This window comes from Bos indicus x Bos taurus, chromosome 13, assembly GCF_003369695.1.
Source record: "Bos indicus x Bos taurus breed Angus x Brahman F1 hybrid chromosome 13, Bos_hybrid_MaternalHap_v2.0, whole genome shotgun sequence".
NCBI lineage: Eukaryota > Metazoa > Chordata > Mammalia > Artiodactyla > Bovidae > Bos > Bos indicus x Bos taurus.
In genome coordinates this window covers 39871541-39894988 of record NC_040088.1, presented here as the reverse complement: position 1 = coordinate 39894988, position 23448 = coordinate 39871541, and the positions used below count along the sequence as shown (strand labels likewise).

Here is a 23448-nt window from a genome sequence, read left to right as displayed (position 1 = left end):
AGGACCTAATAAAAGCAGAGGAGATTAAAAAGAGGTGCAAGAATACACAGAAGAACTGTACAAAAAAGGTCTTAATGACCTGGATAACCACGATGGTGTGGTCACTTACCTCTAGCCAGAATCCTGGAGTGTGAAGTCTAGTCATCCCAAGGAAGCATTACTATGAACAAAGTTAGTGGACATGATGGAATTCTAGCTGAGCTATTTCAAATCCTAAAAGATGATGCTGTTAAAGTGCTGCACTCAATATGCCAGCAAATTTGGAAAGCAAAGCAGTGGCCACAGGACTGGAAAAAGTCAGTTTTTATTCCAATCACAAAAAAGGGCAATGCCAAAGTATGTTCAAACTACTGCAAATTGCACTCATTTCACATGCAAGCAAAGTAATGCTCAAAATCCTTCAAGCTAGACTTTAGCAATATGTGAACTGAGAACTTTTACAAGTTGGATTTACAAAAGTGGAGGAAGCAATGATCTAATTGCCAATATTTCTTGGATCATAGATAAAGCAAGGGAATTCCATAAAAACATCTACATCTGCTTCCATGACTGCTTTAAAGTCTTTGACTGTGTGGATCACAGCAAACTGTAGAAAATTCTTAAAGAGATAGGAATAACAGAAAACCTTACCTGCCTCCTGAGAAACCTGTATGCAGGTCAAGAAGCAACAGTTAGAACCAGACATGGAACAATGAACTGGTTTAAGATCAGGAAAGGAGTATGTCAAGGCTGTATATTGCCACCCTGCATATTTGACTTATATGTGGAGTACATCAAGCTAAGTGCAGGGTTGGATGAATCAAAGGCTGGAATCAAGATTGATGGGAGAAATATCAATAACCTCAGTTATGCAGATAACTCCATCTTTTGGGCAGAAAGTGAAGAGGAACCAAAGAGCCTCTTGATGAAGGTGGTAGAGTGAGTAAAAAACCTGGCTTAAATTTCAGCATTCAAGAAAATAAGATCATTGCAATCAGTCACATCATGTGCGAATGCATGTTAAGTCGCTTCAGTCATGTCTGACTCTTTGCGACCCTATGGACTGTAGCTGGCCAGGCTCCACTGTCCATGGGATTCCCTTAGCAAGAGACTGGAGTGGGTTGGCATGCCCTCCTTCAGGGGATCTTCCTGACCCAGGTGTAGAACCCATGTCACTTATGTCTCCTGCATTGGCAGGTTCTTTACCAGTAGTGCCACCTGGAAGCCTATCCAGTCCCATCACTTTATGACAAATAGATGGGGAAAAAAAATGGAAACAGTGACAGACTTCATTGTCTTGGGCTCCAAAATTGCTGTGAACCATGACTACAGCCAGGAAATTAAGACACTTGGTCCTTGGAAAAAAAACTATAACACACCTAGACAGCGTATTAAGCAGAGACATCACTTTGCCCACCAAGTTTCATATGGTCAAAATTATGATTTTCTCAGTAGTCATGTATGGATGTGAGAGTTGAACCATAAAGAAGGCTGAAGAATTGATGCTTTTGAACGGTGGTGTTGGAGAAGATTCAGTCCCTTCAACGGCAAGGAGAACAAAGCAGTCAACCCTACAGGAAAACAACCTTGAATATTCATTGGAAGGACTGATGCTGAAGCTGAAGCTCCAATATTTTTCACCCTAATGCAAAGAGCTGACTCACTGGAAAAGACCCTGATGCAAGAAAGACTGAGGGCAGGAGGAGAAGGGTGCGACAGAGGATGAGCTGGTTTGATGGCATCATTGACTCAATGGACATGAGTTTGAGCAAACCCCAGGAGATAGTGAAGGACAGGGAATCCTTGTGTGTTACAGTCCATGGGGTGCAAAGAGTCGTCCTCGACTATGTCACTGTACAACAAGAGAACGCTTCATTTTCTGTCTTGGACACTCTTCCAACATCTTCAGAGACAGCATATAGTGTCTTTGATTCTCTTATCTAACGCTCCTATCTTGCCACCTTCTCTTCGACTACAGCCCTCCCAGGTCCCACATATAAGGACTCTGTGAATATACCAGAGTGATCTAGGTAATCCAGGAATATCCCCCATCTCATGATTTTAATCACCTTTGATAAGTGGTTCCCCAACCAGGTTCGGAACCTGTGCCCCGTGCAGTGGAAGCACAGAGTCCTGACTGTTGGACCACCAGGGAAGTCCTAGGTTAAGAGAATTTTAGCCATACTTTCATCAGATACATTTTCTGCCCCTTTCCTCCTCTCTTCTGCTTCTGGAACCCCTACACTGTGAATGTTAGTATGCTGCATTCCCTAGTTAAGGTAACATTCTTCTTATGTTTCTCAATTCCTATAAATTATTGGTAAACTATCAATGTCTATCTCATAGCTGATTTTTTTTTCAGGTGTTTATTCTTATTGTTTCATTTGACAAAAATTCCTCTCTCATTAACTTCCTCTCTCCCTCTGAAGTGAAAGTCGCTCCGTCGTGTCCAACTCTTACAGTCCATGGAATTCTCCAGGCCAGAATACTGGAGTGGGTAGCTGTTCCCTTCTCCAGGGGATCTTCCCAACCCAGAGATTGATCCAGGTCTCCCACACTGCAGGCAGATTCTTTACCAGTGAGCCACCAAGGAAGAATCCTTATGAAATTAGGTGAAAAACTTACCTGTTCTGGTCTTGCAGGCGTGTCCATGTGTGGACAGGACCCTGTGCAGTCTTTGTGCCTGGAGGATCTGGGGCAGAGCTGGAGCTGATGCTGACAGGGTCCAGGGTCCACACTTCCCCAGGGAATGCTGGCAGCTTGGTGGGAGGGGAGAGAGGCTACACCAGAGCTAAGTGTGAGCAGAGGCTTCTGGACCGTGTGGGTCCCAAGGTGCTGGAGCAGAACTCTGATGGCTGCGTCCAAACTCATTCCATCCCTTATAAGTGTGCACTGCCCCATCCAGATGTGTGTGTGTATGTTCCTGTGTGTGTTGCTGTGTGTGTGTCTGTGTGTATTCCTGTGTGTGTTCCTGTTCATCACTGGGTACTTGAAACAGCAGGTAAAAATTTGCTCTTGGCAGATTTGTTTCTTGTCATGATTTCTTCATTAGTTTGCTCATCATGCTCCTAGTCCTGGGATCAGCCCAACAGGAAAGCTAAGGGGTCTGTCATTTCTGAGTCATCATTGTGCCTGGCCCAAGAATTGCTTTCTGATTCAGGTAAATTTATGACTGTTTTTGAATGCCCTATGTCCCCCAAAGCCACACCTCAGTTCTATTCAGGGTTTTATTAATACATGGTCTAGTCTATGTCTCCACCTTTATTCCTTTGTCCTTGAGTCCCTGTGTGTGTACATATATATATATTCCGCCTGTAGCTGTAATAGCCACTCTAGCTGCTCTTCAGTTTAAGTTTAGAGTTAAGTGGAACAGACACCAGTCTCCAGACAGTCCCCAGGTAGGTTGGAACATTGCACATAAGGTTTTCTCTGATCATTCTGGTTTGAGGGAGGCAACTGGAACTGATCAAGACTGCACTGCCCCAGGCAGGAAGAGGGTACAGGTGAGTAATACATGATGAAATTTTCTGTCATTCTGTTCTGGACTTTTCCTAGTTCCTGTTCACTTTTTTGTGCTATAGATCTTTGTTTGACTGTTTTCCAGAGCTCTTATGAGGTTTTCAGCTGCCTTCTCTTTCTTTTCTTGTTTTCCCATGGGAGTCTTCTGTCCTCCCATCTCACCATTTATCTGACATCACTGCACATGTTAAATTTTATTTGTCTTCACAATATCCTTGTCTATAAGTGCATCACAATTTTCATTACTCTTTCCAAATTTGTTGTATTTTAATTTGTTTATAGGTTTTTCTTTTATGAATAATGTGGAACAGTTAGTAAATTATGTAAAATATGTGTCAGTTACATTATGAGAGTACTATTAAAGTTACATAATTAAGTACAAGGTATGATCACTCAGAGTTTGCACACTGCACATGATATCCTAAAACTATTAATAATTAACCTCCAATAAGCACTTTGGCAAAATGTCTGGTTTCCATATCATGTTCAGGATTTCACCAGTCAGGTCTGTAAAGCATAATAATCTTGCTGGCGGAAAATGAAAAAAGGCAAATTTATTTTCATTTGAAGTTTTGATTCTTTATTAAAGGGTAAAATTTTCAGAAATGCTTATTAAACACTTTTGGATTGTGTAATTTGAGTATGCATATATGTTTGTACTGTAAGACTTGTTTCAACTGATGTTTGATCGAGATTGGCTTTGTAATAGAAAAATAAAAAATATTGCTCTTGTGGAAGTTTCTAGTCTAAAATATGGTCAATAATTATTCAGCACATATCATCATTATATAATAGTGTTTTACTGCTAAAAAAAAAAAAGCAAACAAGCTAACTGATTTCAATCCTGTTCTTACTCAATGGGCACTGGTTTAATCATGCTCCTCCTACAATATATCTGCTAACACTGGATGGTGCAGCTGGGGTGTTACCTTCCTGTTATTCCTAACCTGTGAAGGAAGAAGAAAAACATCAGTCTTCTTACTCCAAGGAGAAATAGGCAATGGATCCCAAAAGCCAGAGAGTGAAACTTAATGACGGCCACTTCATTCCTGTCCTGGGGTTTGGAACCTATGCACCTCCAGAGGTAACAGTAGCAGTTGTAGGTCGAGATATAAGCAGTAGTGGATGCAACATGAGTGAAAAGGACTTGGGTTGTCAAGCACTGAGCTCCTGTGCAACTCTGGGAGGATCACATTGTTCCATTAACCAGGCCAGAACCATGCCCTATGAAAGAGGAGAAAACATTCAGTCTTCACTCTGCATCAGGGTATGAAACTGTGCTCACCTGTAGATTACTCTGGGTCTGGGTTCCCCTCCAGTTTCTGTCTCTTTTCCAGCTTGACACAAGAGGTGAGACTTGGCTGTCAAGATCACTGTCAGCTGCTTTCCTTTGTGGGTGACTGCAGTTGCAAGGTTTCTCTGTACGTTTTATTAGTTCAAGAGCTCTTTCCTGCTTCCAATAATACATGACCCAGAGAAGTATTTGAGGTGGAAGATCCTGAAGATGAAGTGACTGAAAACTAATGGGAGAGAATTGCTTTTCTACTGTGGGATACCTGCTTGGTGCCAGGCAAGAAACACTCCAGCTGTGTTTTGCCTTGTGCTTCTGTTTCTGCTTGAAAACTTCTGATGGGAATCTTAGTATCACTTGAGGGGATAAGATACAACCTTATAGGCCAGGTTTTGTAATGTATCCTGGGGTTTTGTAATGTGTTTTTATTAGAGTATAGTCTGCAGTGCTTGGTCAAAGAGGGGTTAATGGACAAGTCTCTGGACTGCAAGCCAGAAAGTTTTCTATTTTGTCTTTAGAATAGATGTGACAAGGGACTGGACTTATACTTTGAGGCTTACTATGCTAATTTATAAAATGAAAAAATTATTAAGAGACATTTTGCAGACAGAAGACAGAATTTGTTTACTTCATAGAGCACATTGGGTTGAGGGGAGGAAAGGGACAGGGCTGTTACTGAAGCTCATGGGCTCATTCCCAGATACATCCCCGAAAGTGAACATCACTCAGTCGTGTCTGACTCTTTGCGATCCCATCTACTGTACAGTCCATGGAATTCTCCAGGCCAGAATACTGGAGTGGGTAGCCTTTCCCTTCTCCAGGGGATCTTCCTATCCCAGGGATCGAACCCAGGTCCCCTGCATTGCAGGCAGATTCTGTACCATCTGAGCCACCAGGGAAGCCCATTCCCAAATGTCCATGCATTTAAGAAAAATCAGAACTAGACTCAGCAGAACTGTGTTATACCAATTATCTACCTCCTTGAAATGGGAAAGATTCTGAATCACATAAAAAGAAATGGAATATTATTGAGCACTGAAGACAAAGTTAATCCATTTGCAATCACAAGTGAAGTAAGCCAGAAGTAGAAAGACAAATACTGAATGATCTCTTTGTAGGTGGAATCTAAAATAGTGGTACTCATAGAAGAGAGAGTAGAGGTATGGTGAGCAGAAGCTGGTGACAAGCCTGGGAATAATGGAAAGATGTTGGTCAAGGGTACAACCTTTTGTTATAAGAGGCATAATTCTGGAGACCTGATGTACAGCAAGTTGACTATAGTTAAAAATAATGGGCTATATCTTGAGATTTTGTAGAGACTAGATCTATATCTTCTTACAAGCACTTCTAAAAGGTAGCTATGTGAGGTGATGGTGTTAACTAGCTTGCTTGTGGTAATTGTTAAGAATGGATACTTATATGAGTAAGTACAATCCAGAGAAATGCCAGGCTGGATGAAGCTTAAGCTGGAATCAAGATTGCCTTGGGAAATATCAGTAACCTTATATATGCAAACGACACCACCCTAATGGCAGAAAGTGAAGAGAAATTAAACAGCCTCTTGATGAAGGTGAAAGTGGAGAGTGAAAAACCTGGCTTACAACTCCACATTTGAAAAACTATGATCATGGCATCCTGTCCCATAACTTTATGGCAAATAGATGGGGAAACAATGGAAACTGAGAGACTCTATTTTTTTTTTGTCTCCAAAATTACTGTGAATGGTGTGTAGCCAGGAAATTAAAAGACACTTGCTCCTTGGAAGAATAGCTATAACAAACTTGGACAGTGTATTAAAAAGCAGAGACATTACTTTGCCCACAAAGGTCCATATTGTCAAAGCTATGGTTTTTCCAGTAGTCATGTTTGTGTATGGATGTAAGTGCTGGACCATAAAGAAGGCTGTGCACCAAAGAATTGATGCATTTGAACAGTGATGTTGGAGAAGACTCTTGAGAGTCCCTTGGACAGCCAGCAGATCAAACTAGTCAATCCTTGAGGAAATCAACCTTGAATATTCCTTGGAATGACTGATGCTAAAGCTGAAGCTCCAGTACTTTGACTACTTGATGCTAGTGACAACTCATGGGAAAACACCCTGATTCTGGGAAAGATTTAGAGCAAGAGGAGAAGGAGGGGACAGAGGATGAGAAGGTTTGATGGCATCACTGTTTCAATGGACATGAGTTTGAGCAAACTCTGGGAGATGGTGAAGAACAGGGAAACCTGGAGTGCTGCTGTCCACGGGGTTGCAAAGTCAGACATGTGAATAACAAGAATAACTTATATGAGAATATCACATTGTACACCTTGAAAAGATACATTTTTTTGGGGGTGTATTCTGTGTGGCTTCATTGGTAGATAGACGTCTCAGAAGCTTTCACCTTGGTTCTTGATACTTTTACCAGGCACCTTGTAACTTTGAGCATTTTGCTTCAAACACCTAACATTATAAATCATATTCATGACTACAACATTTTGTTGAGTCCTTTGAGTTCTTTCATCAAGTCACTGAACCTAAAGGTGATTTTGCCATCCTCTGATACCAGCAATCAGCCACTGATCACCTGAAGTTGAAGGGTTCCTGGGTAGTGTTCATTTAATTACTTATTAGGAATGTTAAGGGAAACTGTCAGGGGTTCATCACTATACATACAGAACTAACCAAGGACACAGAAAAAAGTTGATTTTTGGAAAGATCAAAGCTTGTGCCTAGCCATATCTTATGTGGATGTTCAACTTCTACCTTTGTTGCTTATGTAGGTTGCTAAGAAGGAAGCTCTGGAATTCACCCCATTCGCTATAGAGGTTGGGTTCCGCCATATTGACTGTGCTCATGCCTACCAAAATGAAGAGGAGATTGGCCAGGTCATTCGAAGCAAGATTGCAGATGGCACTGTGAAGAGAGAAGACATATTCTGCACTTCAAAGGTACTGTGTGTATTGTGTGTGTGCACGTGTGCAAGTGATTGTGCCCAGATGACAATTACATAATAGGATCCTTTGGTGGAGTTGTTTGGGGAACTATGCTTACTGGTATATTCCCAAAGTGTTAGAGTTCCCTGGTGGTTCAGTGTGCTTGGTGCTTTACTGCCATGAGCCGGGATTCCATCCTTGGTAGGGGAAGTAATATCCCACAAGCCTCAAAAAAAAAAAAAAAAAGAAAGAAAGAAAGAAAGAAAAAAATTACCTTGTGTATTATTAATGCAACTTTCATTCTTTAACCTCTACAGCTTTGGTTGACTTCCCTTCGACCAGAGTTGGTCCGACCAGCCTTGGAAAAGTCACTGAAAAATCTTCAACTGGACTATGTCGATCTCTATATTATGCATTATCCAATGGCTCTGAAGGTTAGAAATTTGTGTGATCACATCAATGTTATATCTTGTGTTAGAATGTGTATCAACTTGCATGGATAGTTGAATAAAGATTTCCCTTAGTAGGTTGAAAGGATGATTATACTAGAGTAGAATCCCCCAAATAATCCTTTGTGATATTTTTACTGAGTTTTTTTGAAAGGAGTTAATAATCTGAGGCTCTGCCTGAAAAGTTAAAGGAAATAAAAATCGGCCAGTTCTGCACACAGTCCTTGTTATGACTCCTGAGTGTCTGGGGATTTCATGAACCAAGAGTTTGGTACAGCTGTGGTGAGCATGACACTGCCTTACATTGAACATGATGAGTTAATCTTGTCTTTTACTCTTTTGAGTTGAGCAGATTTGGTGGTGCTTCCTCTGGGTGAGTCAAACCTCTTAACTGTATAGGAAATTGGGAGACATTGCCTACACTCTTGCCTGTCTTCACGATGAGGTTTGTAGACTGCACTTAGCCATTAAGAATGATGGTTTACTTAGAACTGTTGATTTCAAGTTACAGAAATAAACTCAAGCTATTAATGCAGAATCACTTAGTGGACTATGTAGATGGCAAGTCTCAGACACAGAGAGTTTTGAGGATTTGCAGCAGTGTTCAGAAATGTCTCCTTTCTTCTATCCCTTATCAGGACATTACTCATGATTTAGTTTATTTTTTACTGAACATTTTCCATTGGAAGCAAATATGACCTTGGGGCGGTTTGAGGCTCATGGTCATGACTATTTGAGAGCATGTGTGGATTGTCCACATTCCATATCCACCTGAAGATAGCCTTGCTGGTTCCCATGCCTGCCCTAGGGCGCCTGATGCTCAGAGGGGAAAGAAAGTCTGATATCTAGCCATATGAAGACTGCAGTTTTTATTCTGGAAATTATGTCATGTAACTTGCTGCCATTCCCAGTCCAGAAAAGGATTTCAAAATAGGCAAGTACAAGGAGCAGACAAAATTCAGAGAAGTCACTATGAGTCCCTTTTAGGACCTAGAAAAATTGTATTTATTACAACATATATTGAGTGTAAGAGTTTGGAATAAGCCTCCTTCCTAAAGGAGGCTGACAACTCTATATGTGCAAATCACTTTGCAAATATTAATATTTAGAAATTTGTGAACCTACCTGATGGGGGTTTACTCCCTGGTGCCTGGCAGTCTGTAAATGCAGAGAAATTATTTTGTGACATGTCTAAAATGACTTCTTCTATTCCAGCCAGGGGAGGAATTATTTCCAAAAGATGAAAATGGAAAACTGATATTTGACTCAGTGGATTTCTGTCGCACGTGGGAGGTGAGTCTGGGGAGGAGAGAACCAGGGGAGGAGCCAGAAGAGGGGGAACTCCCTTTATTTCTTCCACCTGTGAGAATGGGCTGTGGACCATCAGACTCAGCAGTTCATGAATCTAAGGGCATGGATGCTGGGGTTGTGTGGAGGAAACCATTGCTTAAATGGTCACAGAGAGGAATGGAGGAGGAGAATTTGGGACAGTGTAGACAGGTATCTTTTCCCTCCCGTGTGATATATCTTCTCTGGAGTTTTTCTAAGGCGGGGGCAGTAGTTTTTCTTTTTATATCATGACCTTCTTCCCAGTTTTTCTTCTTGATAGTCAAAGGTAATTCTTGATGGATGAGTGTGATTACTGATGCTTTTCAGCATTTATTCTTATTCTATTGCCCATTCCAAGTGACTGTTCATGACTGTTCACCACCCCTCCCTCCCAGGCCCTGGAGAAGTGTAAGGATGCAGGGCTGGCCAAGTCCATCGGGGTGTCCAACTTCAACCACAAACAGCTGGAGAGGATCCTGAACAAGCCAGGGCTAAAGTATAAGCCTGTCTGCAACCAGGTGAGCAGCTCTGCTCCTCTCCCTCCTGCTCTTCAGAACCTCCTTCTTGCCCTGGAGCCTGATGTCTGTCTTTCCTCCCCTCCTGTTCATCTGACCTTTGTGGGTCAGAGGATTCTAGAGAGCAGAGCCTCTCTGGATGGTGTGAATAGAATCTGTAGCAGTATCTCTGCTTGACAGTCTGGGTGGAAAAGGTGGGATGCCTTCCTTCTAAACTGTGGGTAGAACTCAGAACTAGAGGAAGGAGGCATTTCCCTGAGATGAAAGGATAAGCCGATGGAGGGAAAAGTGCCCTGAAGAGAACTGCATACAGGAAGGAAGATGATGAAAACATGGAATCAGAAGTAAATTAATAAAGAGTCAAAACAGCTGAGATGGATTTTAAGGGTTTGTGTGGGGTTCTGGTGTCTGAATTCTTGGTCTAGTTGTTTCAGCATTTATGAGTCTTAAACAGGGAGCATGGTTCAGAAAAATGTGTTGGGGGTGATGAAAATCATCCAGGTTAGAGGGTGAAGTTAAAGGTTCAAGGTGATACTAGTAAATTATGAAATATTTACTCAGGAACATCTACTCAAATGTAGAGCGCAGCTTTTGATTACTCAATATTGGACTGGTTCTCCCATCCATGTCTATCATAAAATTAACTGTATAAATACACTTTTCTCTGTTTCTCTGTAAATGTTGACATTTCCCGTTTTCATTTAATGTTCTAGTCTTCCCTTTAGCCTTTGAAAACTTTTAATCTTTCTCTGTCATATTAGTATTGCCTTTGCATATAATCTGACACTCTTCTCTTTGGGCATTCTACAGGTGGAATGTCACCCTTATCTCAACCAGAGCAAACTGTTGGATTTCTGCAAGTCACATGAAATTGTTCTTGTTGCCTATGCTGGTCTGGGATCCCAACGAGTAAAAGAATGGTATTGAATCCTAATGAAGACATCTGGGAGTTTCCCTGAAATTCAATTTTTGATGAAACAATTTAAATAACACAGTACTCAGAAAACTCTCATAGGCAGAGGGGAGAGAGAGGTGGGATGAAATTAATCCTTCTCTTTTATCTTCCCATCACCCAGACAATTTTTATACATTGTATTGACTTGTAGACTCATCAATAACAAATGCCTGCATTGAAATCTATATATAATCCCCCAGTTGAGACCAGGGACCCAAGCTGATGTAATTATTTACTTATTAATTATTAACACATTTGTAAAAATAGATGTTGCAAGCCTCACTTAGCTCATATCTAAAATTTGGATAATATGTAACTGCTTGGTATATGATGATAGAAGAAATTTCAATTTGAAGCATTTCTGTGAACATCCTAAAAAAATAATGATGAAATAAATGTCTCTTATTTTTGAGACTACTCAATTTTTATCAATGCCTTAAAAAGTGAAATTTATAAAGAATTCCTGGGCTTTCCCTACTGTTTCTCTATTCATGCCCTTGCCTGCAGAAGAAAAACATCCCCAGAGAATTAAAGAAAATAATCCACAATTTGGCATTCTGGTCTCAACTCAATAATGCACCCAAATCACCTGCAGAGCTCTGTAAACACAGAATGGGAAGTGACTCAGTTGAGGTTCTGATTCAGTTTGTCTTCAGCTCAGCCATGGAATTTATATTTCTAAAAAGATTCCAAGTGATGCTGATGCTGCTGGTCCCTGGACCAGACTTTGGGAAGCACTGGTCTAGAGTGGACCTACTTGGTCTGTTTGAGGAGCCTCTTTAGAAACTGCTTGGTCTCAGCTCCTCAGCATTTCTGAAATTCCTTCCAGGGTGAACCAGAACCACCCCGTTCTCCTGGAGGACCCGGTTCTCTCTGCCATTTCCCAAAAGCACAAGAAAACGGCAGCTCTGGTTGCCCTTCGCTACCAGATACAACGTGGGGTTGTGGTTCTGGCCAAGGGCAACAACAAGAAGTGGATCAAAGAGAACATGCAGGTGATGAGCAGGGCTGTGGGCAGAGGGCTTCTAAGGAAAATATCATAGTTTCTCTGTTTTCAATTGATAAAATTGCATCATGTGATTTTTCTTAGACTGTTTGAACTGCTCTAAGAAAACACTACAGGATGAGTGGCTGTGAAAAAAATTAAATTTGTTTCTCACAGTTGTGAAGCTGTATATCTGAGATCAGGGTCCGTGTGCTTGGGTGAGGGCTCTCCTCCAGGTCACAGGCTTCTCCTTGTATCTTTACATGTTGGAGGGGAAACAGAGCTCTCTCAAATCTCTTATATGAATATGATATTCTTGAAATCTCATTTGTGAGGGCTCTGCCATCATAACCTACTCCTCCGTCAAAGGCTCCATTTTTAACACCATAACATGTGAATTTGGGGGCAGAAAAATTATCTTTAACTTCCAAAGCATTGTGGTTTTATTTAGTATTTCCCTGAGTACTAATAGGCTTTCATCTTCATACATTTAATCTTTTTGAGTTTCTGTCTTTGTGAAGTTCCTCTTAATGACTTTGTCCACTTTAGCTAGGTTGTTTCTCTTTTGATTTACTTGTAGGGGACCATTATTGTGCCCTTAGCTGTACAGGAAACTCTCCCCAGTTTCAGGATTTAATGCAGAGTTCATGTATGTATCTCTGAATCTGTGGTTTGAAAATCAGCCTGCCCTCAGCTAAGCTCTTGTCCTCCAGGCTGGGCTCTTTTGTGCATTTGCAGTTCAGTGCTGAGCAGCTCGGGAGTTCTGCTTTAGCAGGTGGATGTGGCTCTTGTTGGAGGAGCCTGAAGACTTCTCTGTATAGTTTTTATTGGCTAGAATAAGGCCACTAACCTAGTCTTCTTTTCAGCACAGTGATATGATTCTCAGTCAGTGAGTGGGGAGAAAAACCTCTTCCTTTGGGGTCACAAAGAGTCAGACATACTAAGTGACTGAATAACAAAAACAACTGTCCATTTCCACATTTTCATTGTCAACTCTGCCACATATCAAGTGTCCATAAGTGCATTTCTGCCCACTCTTTTCTATTTAACGATTTCTGTACTGTGTTACTGAAGTAAAAAATAGGTTTTGCTTTTCAGTATGGTAATTTCTTCTATTTTAAGGATGTCTTGGCTGTTTTTGACTAGCTCTTCTCTTATTTAAAATTCAGTACCACTATACCAACTTTCACAACAGAATATGTGTTTAAGTCTTTGGTTCATGTTGCATTGAAACAAGAGATCACTTCGGAGAAAATGAATTTCTCTACAAAATTAAGCTTTCCATTTCCTTGTTATGATGTGAATTTTTAATAATTTGTTGTTCCTTAATGTTCAAACACTTCTCATAACTTTCTCCAGGAAGGCATATACATAAAGTTTTTTTTAGATTCAGTCATAGATAATGAGTAGTTTGATATCAAATTCCTGAACAGGCTTTCTCAGGGGAGCCTCCTTCCCGCATTGCTTCAGCTGAATGCTGTCACCCTTAGGGTATGTTGGTGAGAGGCAATCAGTCTAATGTCAACTCAGGTTCAGGTATCAAGTCAGGTGTGTCTAAAAGCAGTGTGTTTGGAAAAAAAAACAATTTTAGATTTCTTGTTTTTTGTCTCAAGTGATTCACTTAGAAAGATAAGCGACTGATGCGCTGTAATGTTTGTGAGGTGGACAGAGAAGAAGGTGTGGGAAGGAGAGGTGAGAACTCAGCAGAAGGTCCCAGGCTTATTCATCTGGAAACTGAGGACAAACATGTCTTCCCTGTCCCCTCTTTCTGTCTCCATCCAGCTGGAAAGTCCTCCAGTCCCCAGGGGGAGGCCAGCTCCTTGGGGGAGAGGTCAATGTGATTCTTCTTTTCTTCCAGGTGTTTGACTTTGAACTGACTCCAGAAGACATGAAAGCAATCGATGGCCTCAACAGAAATATAAGATATTACGAACTTCACCTGTAAGTGACTTGCCGATGTTTCCCACAAATACTGTTTTCTGTAGCAGGCAGGTCAGCAGGAGAGCTTAGCTTTTTAAAAGCTTAAACCTAGGAAAACAGTGTTGATTTCTAGAGTAGGAGTAAACTAGGGGCTTCCTGCAGTCCTCAGACCAGAGGTTTCCTCCAGGGCTCTGTCTCTCACCAAGAGAAATGTGATGGGGCCCAGGCCAGCCCATCAATAAAATCACTGAGTTGACATCGTGGTGAATTCACTACTTTGTGCCCCTAATTCCTGTGCCTGGTGTACCTGCTTTCAAGGCTTAGGGACCCAGGAAACACAGAGGGCAAGGTGCCTGCAGCCCTGTATTCTTTCAGGGTCCTGTGAACATGTTTAATCTCTATTTCTTTCTACATCAGTGGAAAATTATTATATTAATAATAACTGTATAGTAATGAATCCATCATGAATTGCATTCAAGTTTTGTTGTTGTTATTTAGTCACTCGGTCATTTCCAACTCTTGGTATCCCATGGACTGTAGCCTGCCAGGCTTCTCTGTCCCTGGGATTTCCCAGGCAAGAATACTGAAGTGAGGTGCCATTTCCTTCTCCAGGTGATCTTGCTGACTCAGGGATCAAACCCATGTCTCCTGCTTTGCAGGTGGATCTTTACCACTGAGCCACCTCGGAAGCCCACAATCATGTTAACCCCAACACAACTCTAAAATGTACTGTAGATGTTTTTTTTTTTTTTTATGGAGGAGGGCCCTAGAAAGGCCAACATCTATCAGTGCTACGATGTCACATGGGCCTGCCCTACCCTGTCCCCTAAGTGTCTGGTGGACATTCTCCCTAATGGACATTTCTTCACCAAGACACCATCTGCTTCCTACAAATCGATCACTTTACTGCCCTTTCTTCCCTATTACAACTCCCATGTCTTCATCTTTGTTATCCACAAAACTGAATTACAACTAGATCATGAGCTTAATTGACCCTCCAGTGAGTGACTGCTTAGCAGGACACACTCAGGTAAGATCATCTGAGTCTCTGCGATTTCTTGAGTCAAGACTCACGCCATTGTTATATTTGTCCATCAGGTGTCCATCCCCTGGGGAGCCCCTACCCTCTTGATTTTGAATTAGTCACTAACATTGAATTCCAGCTGCCCAGTTACTGCAGGAAGATGTCAGGATTGAAGGGACAGAGGGCTAATCATACAGGGAGATGTTGGAAGGGAGTTTAGAGAGAAGGGAATACAAATTATTGGTGAAACGAAGATTTTGTTTCCAGTGAAAGGTTTCAAAACTCTCCCTATTGTTTTTATAGCTATCATGCTTCTGATAAAAGACATGAAAATTGAGAAAAAGGTGGTTAGTTACTTTTCTGTACTCTGTGTGGGCTCAAGTAATGACCTGAGCCAGGCTCCTCGTACTTGGAATTGCTCAGAAGGCACTCTTTTATGAGTCAAATTGAAAAAGACAAATTCTGAAAGAAAAGTAGAAACATAGGGAAAATGAAAAAGCAGTAATAGTAATTACTGCATAACCAATGTTTGACTAAATTAAAAAGGTAATGATCCCACTTTGAACTGTATGCTTATTCAGGTGCGCATGGTAGCCTCCTATAGATGACAATTTCCTTACTGGAGGTACTCTGTATTTTTGGAGTGCTCAGTATTTGCTTATCCATGAATGTGTGGTAAAGGGCAGCTAATTTGTTCACCTTTTCATCAACTAGGGACTGAAGAAGTTCTATCTGTGTTTGAAAGGACCTCCACAGTTAGCCCTAAGTCTTGTGCTCTCATATAAATTGTAACCTGAATCCAACTACCTGTCACTGTGGAGTGAATATCACACGTGAATGTTGGGACTGGATGTGCAGGTGCCGTGTGCACATGGAGCAGACACCTGCAGGTGTGCTTTTCGGGGGAGAACGAGGGACATATTTCTAGATTTAGAGTTCTAGCCCACCCTGACCACATTCACAGAATAATGTTCTTTATGACAACAAGGCTGATTTAATAAATGAATCATTCTTCTCTTTCAGTGGTGTCAGTCATCCTGAGTTTCCATTCTCTGAAGAATATTGATTCTCAGCTCTCACCATGGTTCTTTGAGAATGTCTTGCTTCTAGGGTGGTGAAGAAGATTTTGTACTTGGTGGAGGTGCTTAAATGAAGTGTCAGAAATTTTGAAAGGTTGCTTTTCCTTTTAAAACATTTAACACTTTATGAAACAATAAAGACTTCAAAGTAAGAATACTATTTTTTCTGATAATTAAGGTTATACATATAAATTACAGAAAATTAGGAAATAGAAGGCAAAGGATTGAAAACTAAATAAGCTGTGATTAACCATTTTAATAATACTTTTGTGCATTTTTCTGTGCAAATGTGAGTGGTTTTTTATTTACAAAGAGAAGTAGTCATCAATCTACACGTTGTATATTTATTTTTTAACTTAGCATAATTATCTTGGTAAGCTAAAAATACCATTTACAAATCCAGCATTATATTTTGCTTACTGTAAGGCAGCAAATCTTATTCATTTAATTTCTTAATCATTTGCCTAGGAATTGTTTTATCAATAGATATTAATTAAAATGAGACATTCTTGAGTTGATAGTCTAGTGGAGGCTGAGCCTGTGAACAAAATCAGGAGTATTTAGCTATAAGAAATGGGCAAGTGCCTGTAGGAGATATTTCTACACAATCTCTCCCATTTCTGTACAGCTGTTAGACAGAGGAGCCAACTACACTTCATCCCACACAACTTTCATTTGTACAAGAAAGAGCCTTGAAACATAGTAATAGTGCTCCCTGCATTTCTCTGGAACAGAAAATGCTGGTCAAGGAAGTATGAGTATTCATATAATATTTAAGGGCCAGCAAGTCAGCTGATGTGGGTGGAGTTTAGTGGGGTGGAGAGAAGGCCAGAGAGCCAGTGGGGCCAGGAGGTCTGTGTCATGTAGATTTTTGAAAGGACTTTACTCTGAGAGAAATGGAGAATTACATTTTGGGTTTTGAGCATAGTAGTTACATGAGCTGATTTTTTTAAAAAGTCACTCGGTAGAGGAACAGGATGGCAGATGAGTAGGTGGACATGGAGTATATCTCTCTCCTCGGATACCCCAGGAATACACCTTCAGACACAGAAGTGCATACAGAACACCAGCTGACAGCGGACAGGAGGACCTGACCAGCGGAAAAGAATATATGGAACCACACAAAACTCCGTAGGATGAAGGAACTAGAGGGAAAAACTAGAGTGTTAGTAGGACTGAACCTGCCCTCAGCGAATGGGGGAACTGAAGCAGGAGTCCAATCCCCACAGCGGGGCAATTGTCTGAGTCAGAGGAGAAGCATTTAAGGCTGAGTGTGAAGTAGTTGATCTGTGGCAGCCTGAATAGAATGATAATCAGATAGTTCTTGCTGCAGCCATACACACCCTGGACAGGGATGCAAGTCCCCTAGAAGATGCAGTGGCTGGGAGCTGGAGCTTAGGTATTGTGGAGCAATCCCAGGGCAAGGGCTGCTGTGGAGAGACACATGAGGGGATGTGAGGGAGGAGTCTGTGGTGGGAAATGCCAAGTCACGCACAGGGGATGGAGCCATCACCATAGCCTCTCTCTCCCCACACACCAGCATGCGCAGCTGAACAATAGAGAGACTGACCCATCAAGCACCTGAGGCAGGGAACTACAGAGGAGGACCCCACTCGGAGTGCCCCTTTAAGTGCCTCATGTGCCGATTTACAGAATAGGACCCCACCCTGGGGCAGGGTGTGGCACCGGGAAGGGGGCCCTCTATGTGGCTGATGCATGGAACAACAGGGAAGGACCCCAAGCAAGGGAGCCCTCTAAGTGCCTGAGAGGGCCGGAGCTATGGACAAAGAGTCGCCAAAGAGGCCTTCTGATGGCTAGGTACCAGAGACTTGAAAAAAGACTCTGATAGGGTCAATACTCCAGTGGCTCAGGCAGTCCGTGTCCCTGAACATTTGGTGCCACCATAGTCCCCATGACCCAAGCAGCTGTGCTACCTTCATGTTCAACCCCCACTGGGGAAGAACTGTCACAGGCAAAAAAAAAAGTCTTGTGTCTATGCACATGGGGTCTCTTTGGTCGTGTCCAACTCTCTGCCATCCTGTGGACTGTGGCCTGCCAGGCTTTTCTATCAGGAGGCTCTCCAGGCAAGAATACTGGAGTGTATTGGACAATACAGGTTGCCATACCCTTCTAGAGCACTATATTTCCTGATGCTTTAGCTGCCAACTCCTCTGAGTACCCGGTACTGCCAGAATCCCTGCAACCCAAACAGCTACACCACCTCCACACCTGGCCCTCATTGGGACAAACCCAAGTTCTCCAGGGCAGCCTTAGGAGCAAACCCCAGTGGATGACCCACATGTAGAGGTGGAAATAAAACCACAATTGAAACCCAGGGGCAGTGTGGCTAAGGAAGAGGACCCAAAACCTTCCCACCAGTTGTACAAGTTGTACAAGTTAAATCCACACAATCAACTATGCAGAATCTGTGTTTATGGAATATATAAAAGGACATTGAGAGCTCCCACAAAAGAAAACGCACTAGTTCTGATAGCTGTGGACATTGGAGGCAAGAACACACAGGAGTAGGAACAGATTAGAATCTGAACTGCCCCCACAGCAGGTCCAGAAACCGGCACAGTGTTGGGGGGGGATCCTAGGGGGGTGAGGTGGACTGTAATTCAAAGAGAAGGAAAGGATCCTGACAGCAGTGACTCAAGAAAAACATTTATTATTCTCGTTTTTACTTGCTGTATAGTTTCTTATGTATCTTTTGTATTTTTTTCCTCCCCCCCACCCCCATTGTAGTTGCTGATTTTATTGGCACTATGAAATCTAGTTAAGCTTTTGAGGTTTTTTTTTTTTTTTTTTAATCACACTTTTTATTGTTGTTATAAACCTCTGCCTCTATGTTGGGCCTTTGCAGCTCTGTGGAGTTTTCTTTTTTGTTGTTTTGTTTTTTCATTCCTCTTCCTTTTTTGTTTTTCTCTTAAAATTTTTTTTAACTTTAATTTTTTAAAACCTTCCTTTGTTTGCTTTTCCTACTGTTCTTTCCCCCTAGCAGTTAATCTTTAATGTATATAAATCTTTTTTATCTACCTCTGTTTAGCTTTGCATATCTATTCTTTCTTTCTTTTCTTTCTCTCCTTTCCTCTCAACATATTTGTTAGTTTTGTTTTCATTGTTTTATTCCCCACTTGGCGCCTTGCTTTAGTTTAGTTTTCCAGTTTGTGCTTTCATTAGTTTTGTTCTTAACTGGTAGATATCATTTTTGGTATCCTTTGTTCTCTGAGTCAGTCGATCGTACTTTATTTTTGTTGGACTCTCTTGATTTTGCTTATGGATGTATATGTATATGTGTATATTCCATCATTTTAATTATTATTTGCCTGATTTTGTAACTCTCATTTGTCTGGAGTTCATCTTTGGTTTCCTATTTTTGACTGTGTGCTTTAATCTCACTTAATGCCATAACAAACCACTTGTGGAGTCTTTGTTCCTGACCAGAGATCGAACCCTGAGCCTCTGGCATGGAAGTACTGATCCAAGACCCTAGACTACCAGAGAACTAATCCTAGGAAGTATAAAATAGTCAGAACTCCCACAAAGGAAATCACTTGAATACAAGACCTGGCATCACCCAACCACCAGTAGCACCCTGTGCAGGACACCTCATCCAAACAACAAACAAAACAAAAATACAAACCTAATCATCAGCAAACAGGATTACCACCTCACTCAGCCTTGCCCATCAGAGGAAAAATAAACAAACAACAAAAAAATAGCATAAATCTCACCCTATATGATGCTTACACAAATCATTGCACCAACCTTGGCGGTGGGTGGGGGGAGGGGTGCGGGGGGCGGGGAAGAAACCAAAAGGAAGAAAGAATTCAACCTTGAAGCCTAGGAAAAGGAAACCTCAAGCACAATAAGTTAAAAAAAAGAATGAAAAGGCAGAGAAACAGTGCACAAATGAAGGAACAAACTAGAAACACAGAAGTCCAAATAAATGAAGATGAAATAGGCAAACCACCTGAAAAGGAATTCAGAATAATGATAGTAAAAATGACACAAAACCTTAAAAACGGAATGGAGAAAATGTACGAATCAATTAACAAAGACCTAGAAGAATTAAAGAATAATCATACAGAGACAAACAACACAATTATTGAAATTAAAAATATTCTAGAAGGAATCAATAGCAGCATATATGAAGCAGAGAACAAATCCATGAGCTGGAAGATAAAATGGTGGAAATAACTCCTGAAGAGCAGAATAAAGTAAAAAGAATGAAAAGAACTGAGGATAGTCTCAGAGACCTCTGGAACAATATCAAATGCACCAAAATTCAAATTATAGGAGTCCCCAAAGAAGAAGAGAAAAGGAAAGTGTAAGAGAAACTTTTTGAAGAGATTATAGTTGAAAATTTCCCAGCATGGAAAAGGAAACAGTCAATTAAATTCAAGAATCACAAAGAGTCCCATACAGGATAAACCCAAGGAGAAACACATCAAGACACATACTAATTAAACTAACAAAGATTAAACACAAAGAAAAAATATTAAAAGCAGCAAGGGAAAAGCAACAAGTAACATACAAGGGAAACCCCATACATTTAACAGCTGATCTTGCAGCAGAAACTCTGCAGGCTAGAAGGGAATGGCAGAATATTTTTAAAGTACTGAAAGGGAAAAATCTACAACTAAGATTACTCTATGTGGAAAGGATCTCATTCAAAATTGATGGAGAAATCAAAAGCTTTTTAGACCAGCAAAAGTTAAGAGAATTCAGTACCACCAAACCAGCTTTACAACAAATGTTAAAGGGACTTCTATAGTCAAGAAATACAAGAGAAGAAAAAGATCTACAAAATCAAACCCTAACAATTAAGAAAATGGCAATAGGAACATATGTATCAATAATTACTTTAAACGTAAATGGATTAAATGCACCAACCAAAAGACACGGATTGGCTGAAGGGATACAAAAACAAGACCCATATATGTGTTGTCTACAAGAAACCTACTTCAGACCTCAAAACACATATAGACTGAAAGTGAGAGGATGGAGAAATATATTCCATGCAAATGGAAAGCAAAAGAAAGCTGGGGTAGCAATCCTCATATCATACAAAATGGACCTTAAAATAAAGAATATTTCAAGAGATAAGGAAGGACACTACATAATGATCAAGGGATCAATCCAAGAGGCAGACATAACAACTGTAAATGTCTATGCACCCAACATAGGAACACCTCAATACATAAGACAAACAGTAACAGACATAAAAGGAGAAATTGACAGTAACACAATAATAGTAGGAGACTTTAACACCCACTAACTCCAATGGACAGATCATCAAAACAGAAAATTAATAAGGAAGCACGAGTCTTAAATGATACATGAGATGAGACGGATCTCATTGATATCTTCAGGATATTCCATATAAATGCAGAAGAATACACCTTCTTCTCAAGTGCACATCTTGGGTCACAAGTCACGTCTCAGTAAGTTTAAGAAAATTGAAATCGTATCAAGAATCTTTTCGACCACAGTGCTATGAGACTAGATATCAATTACAAGTAAAAAACTGTAAGAAACACAAACACATGGAGATTAAATAATACATTTCTAAATAACCAATAGGTTACTGAAGAAATCAAAAGGGAAATCAAAAGATTTCTAGAAAGAAATGACAATGAAACATGCGAACTCAAAACCTATGGGATGCAGGAAAAGCACTTCTAAGAGGGAAGTTTATAGCAAAACAATCCTACCTCAAGAAACAAGAAAAACTTCAAATAGACAACATAACTTTATACCTTTATACTTGAAACAACTGGAAAAAGAAGAACAACCCCCCGCCCCCGCCCCAGTTAGTAGAAGGAAAGAAGTTATACAGATCATAGCAGAAATAAATGAAAAAGAAATAAAAGAATCAATAGTAAAGATTAATATAACTAAAAGCTGATTCTTTGAGAAGATAAACAAAATTGAGGGCTATGGTTTTTCCAGTGGTCGTGTATGGATGCGAGAGTTGGACTTTGAAGAAAGCTGAGCACTGAAGAATTGATGCTTTTGAACTGTGGTGTTGGAGAAGACTCTTTAGAGCCTCTTGGGCTGCAAGGAGATCCAGCCAGTCCATCCTAAAGGAGATCAGTCCTGGGTGTTCATTGGAAGGACTGATGCTGGAGCTGATGCTGGCCAATACTTTGGCCACCTGATGCGAAGAGCTGACTCATTTGAAAAGACCCTGATGCTGGGAAAGATTGAGGGCAGGAGGAGAAGGGGACGACAGAGGATGAGATGGCTGGATGGCATCACTGACTCGATGGACTTGAGTTTGGGTGAACTCTGGGTGTTGGTGATGGACAGGCAGGCCTGGCGTGCTGCAGTTCATGGGGTCGCAAAGAGTCAGACAGGACTGAGTGACTGAACTGAACTTAGCCAGACTCATCAAGAAAAAAGAGAGAAAAATAAAATCAACAAAATTAGAAATTAAAAAGGAAAGGTTACAACAGACAGGGCAGAAATATAGAGGATTATAAGAGACTATTATGAACAATTATATGGCAATAGAATGGATAACCTGGAAGAAATGGGAAGATTCTTAGAAAAGTTCAATCTTCCCAGACTGAACCAGGAAGAAATAGAAATTATGAACAACCCAATTACAAGCACTGAAATCGAAGCTGTGATCAAAAATTTCCAAAATAACAAAAGCCCAGGACCTGATGTCTTCACAGGAGAATTCTATCAAATATTTAGGGAAGAGTTAATGCCTATCCTTCTAAAACTATTTCAAAAAATTGCAGAGGAAGGAACACTTCCAAACTGATTCTATGAGGTCACCATCACCCTGATCTCAAAACCAGGCAAAGACAACACACAAAAAGAAAACTACAGGCCAATATCACTGCTGATCATAGATGCAAAAATCTTCAACCAAATTTTAGCAAACAGACTTCAACAACAAATTAAAAAGCTCATACACCATGATCAAGTTTGGTTCATTCCAGGGATGCAAGCATTCTTCAGTATATGCAAGTCAATCAACGTGATACACCATATTAACAAATCGAAAGATAAAAACCATATGATAATCTCAATAGATGCAGAAAAAGCCTTTGACAAAATTCAGCACCCATCTATGATTAAAACTCTTCAAAAAGTGGGCATAGAAGGAACCTACCTCAACATAGTAAAGGCCATCAGCTTTACATATAGTAAAGCCTTCAGCAAACATTATTCTCAATGGTGAAAACTGAAAGCATTCCCCCTAAGATCAGGAACAAAACAAGGGTGTCCACTTTCACCACTATTATTCAACATAGTTTTGAAAGTCCTAGATACAGCATTCAGAATAAAAAGAAATAAAAAGAATTCAATCGGAAAAGAAGTAAAGCTCTCACTGTTTGCTGATGACATGATATTGTACATAGAAAACCCTAAAGATACTATCGGAAATTACTAGAGCTAATCAGTGAATTTAGCAAAATCAATACACAAAAATCATTTGCATTTCTATATACTAACAATGAAAA

General features: G+C 40.6%; 1 protein-coding gene across 6 annotated transcripts in view; it reads left to right on the top strand.

Moving 5' to 3' along the window:
* The first annotated feature begins 4385 nt into the window (after positions 1-4385).
* LOC113903412 (dihydrodiol dehydrogenase 3-like) overlaps positions 4386-23448 on the top strand; it is a 34445-nt gene continuing 15382 nt past the window's right edge. Inside the window, exons 1-10 of one of the 6 annotated variants that reach the window (XM_027559500.1) lie at positions 4624-4765; positions 7553-7720; positions 8023-8139; positions 8507-8527; positions 9370-9447; positions 9879-10001; positions 10809-10918; positions 11783-11948; positions 13797-13879; positions 15906-16121. In XM_027559500.1, the coding sequence (XP_027415301.1) occupies positions 4631-4765; positions 7553-7720; positions 8023-8139; positions 8507-8527; positions 9370-9447; positions 9879-10001; positions 10809-10918; positions 11783-11948; positions 13797-13879; positions 15906-15948 (1044 nt within the window). In that variant the 5' untranslated portion in view covers positions 4624-4630 and the 3' untranslated portion in view covers positions 15949-16121. Of the gene's footprint in view, positions 4583-4612; positions 4766-7552; positions 7721-8022; positions 8140-8506; positions 8528-9369; positions 9448-9878; positions 10002-10808; positions 10919-11782; positions 11949-13796; positions 13880-15905; positions 16122-23448 lie in introns of those variants that run through there. The other 5 variants (XM_027559503.1, XM_027559502.1, XR_003514104.1 and 2 more) reach the window with 5 other exon arrangements.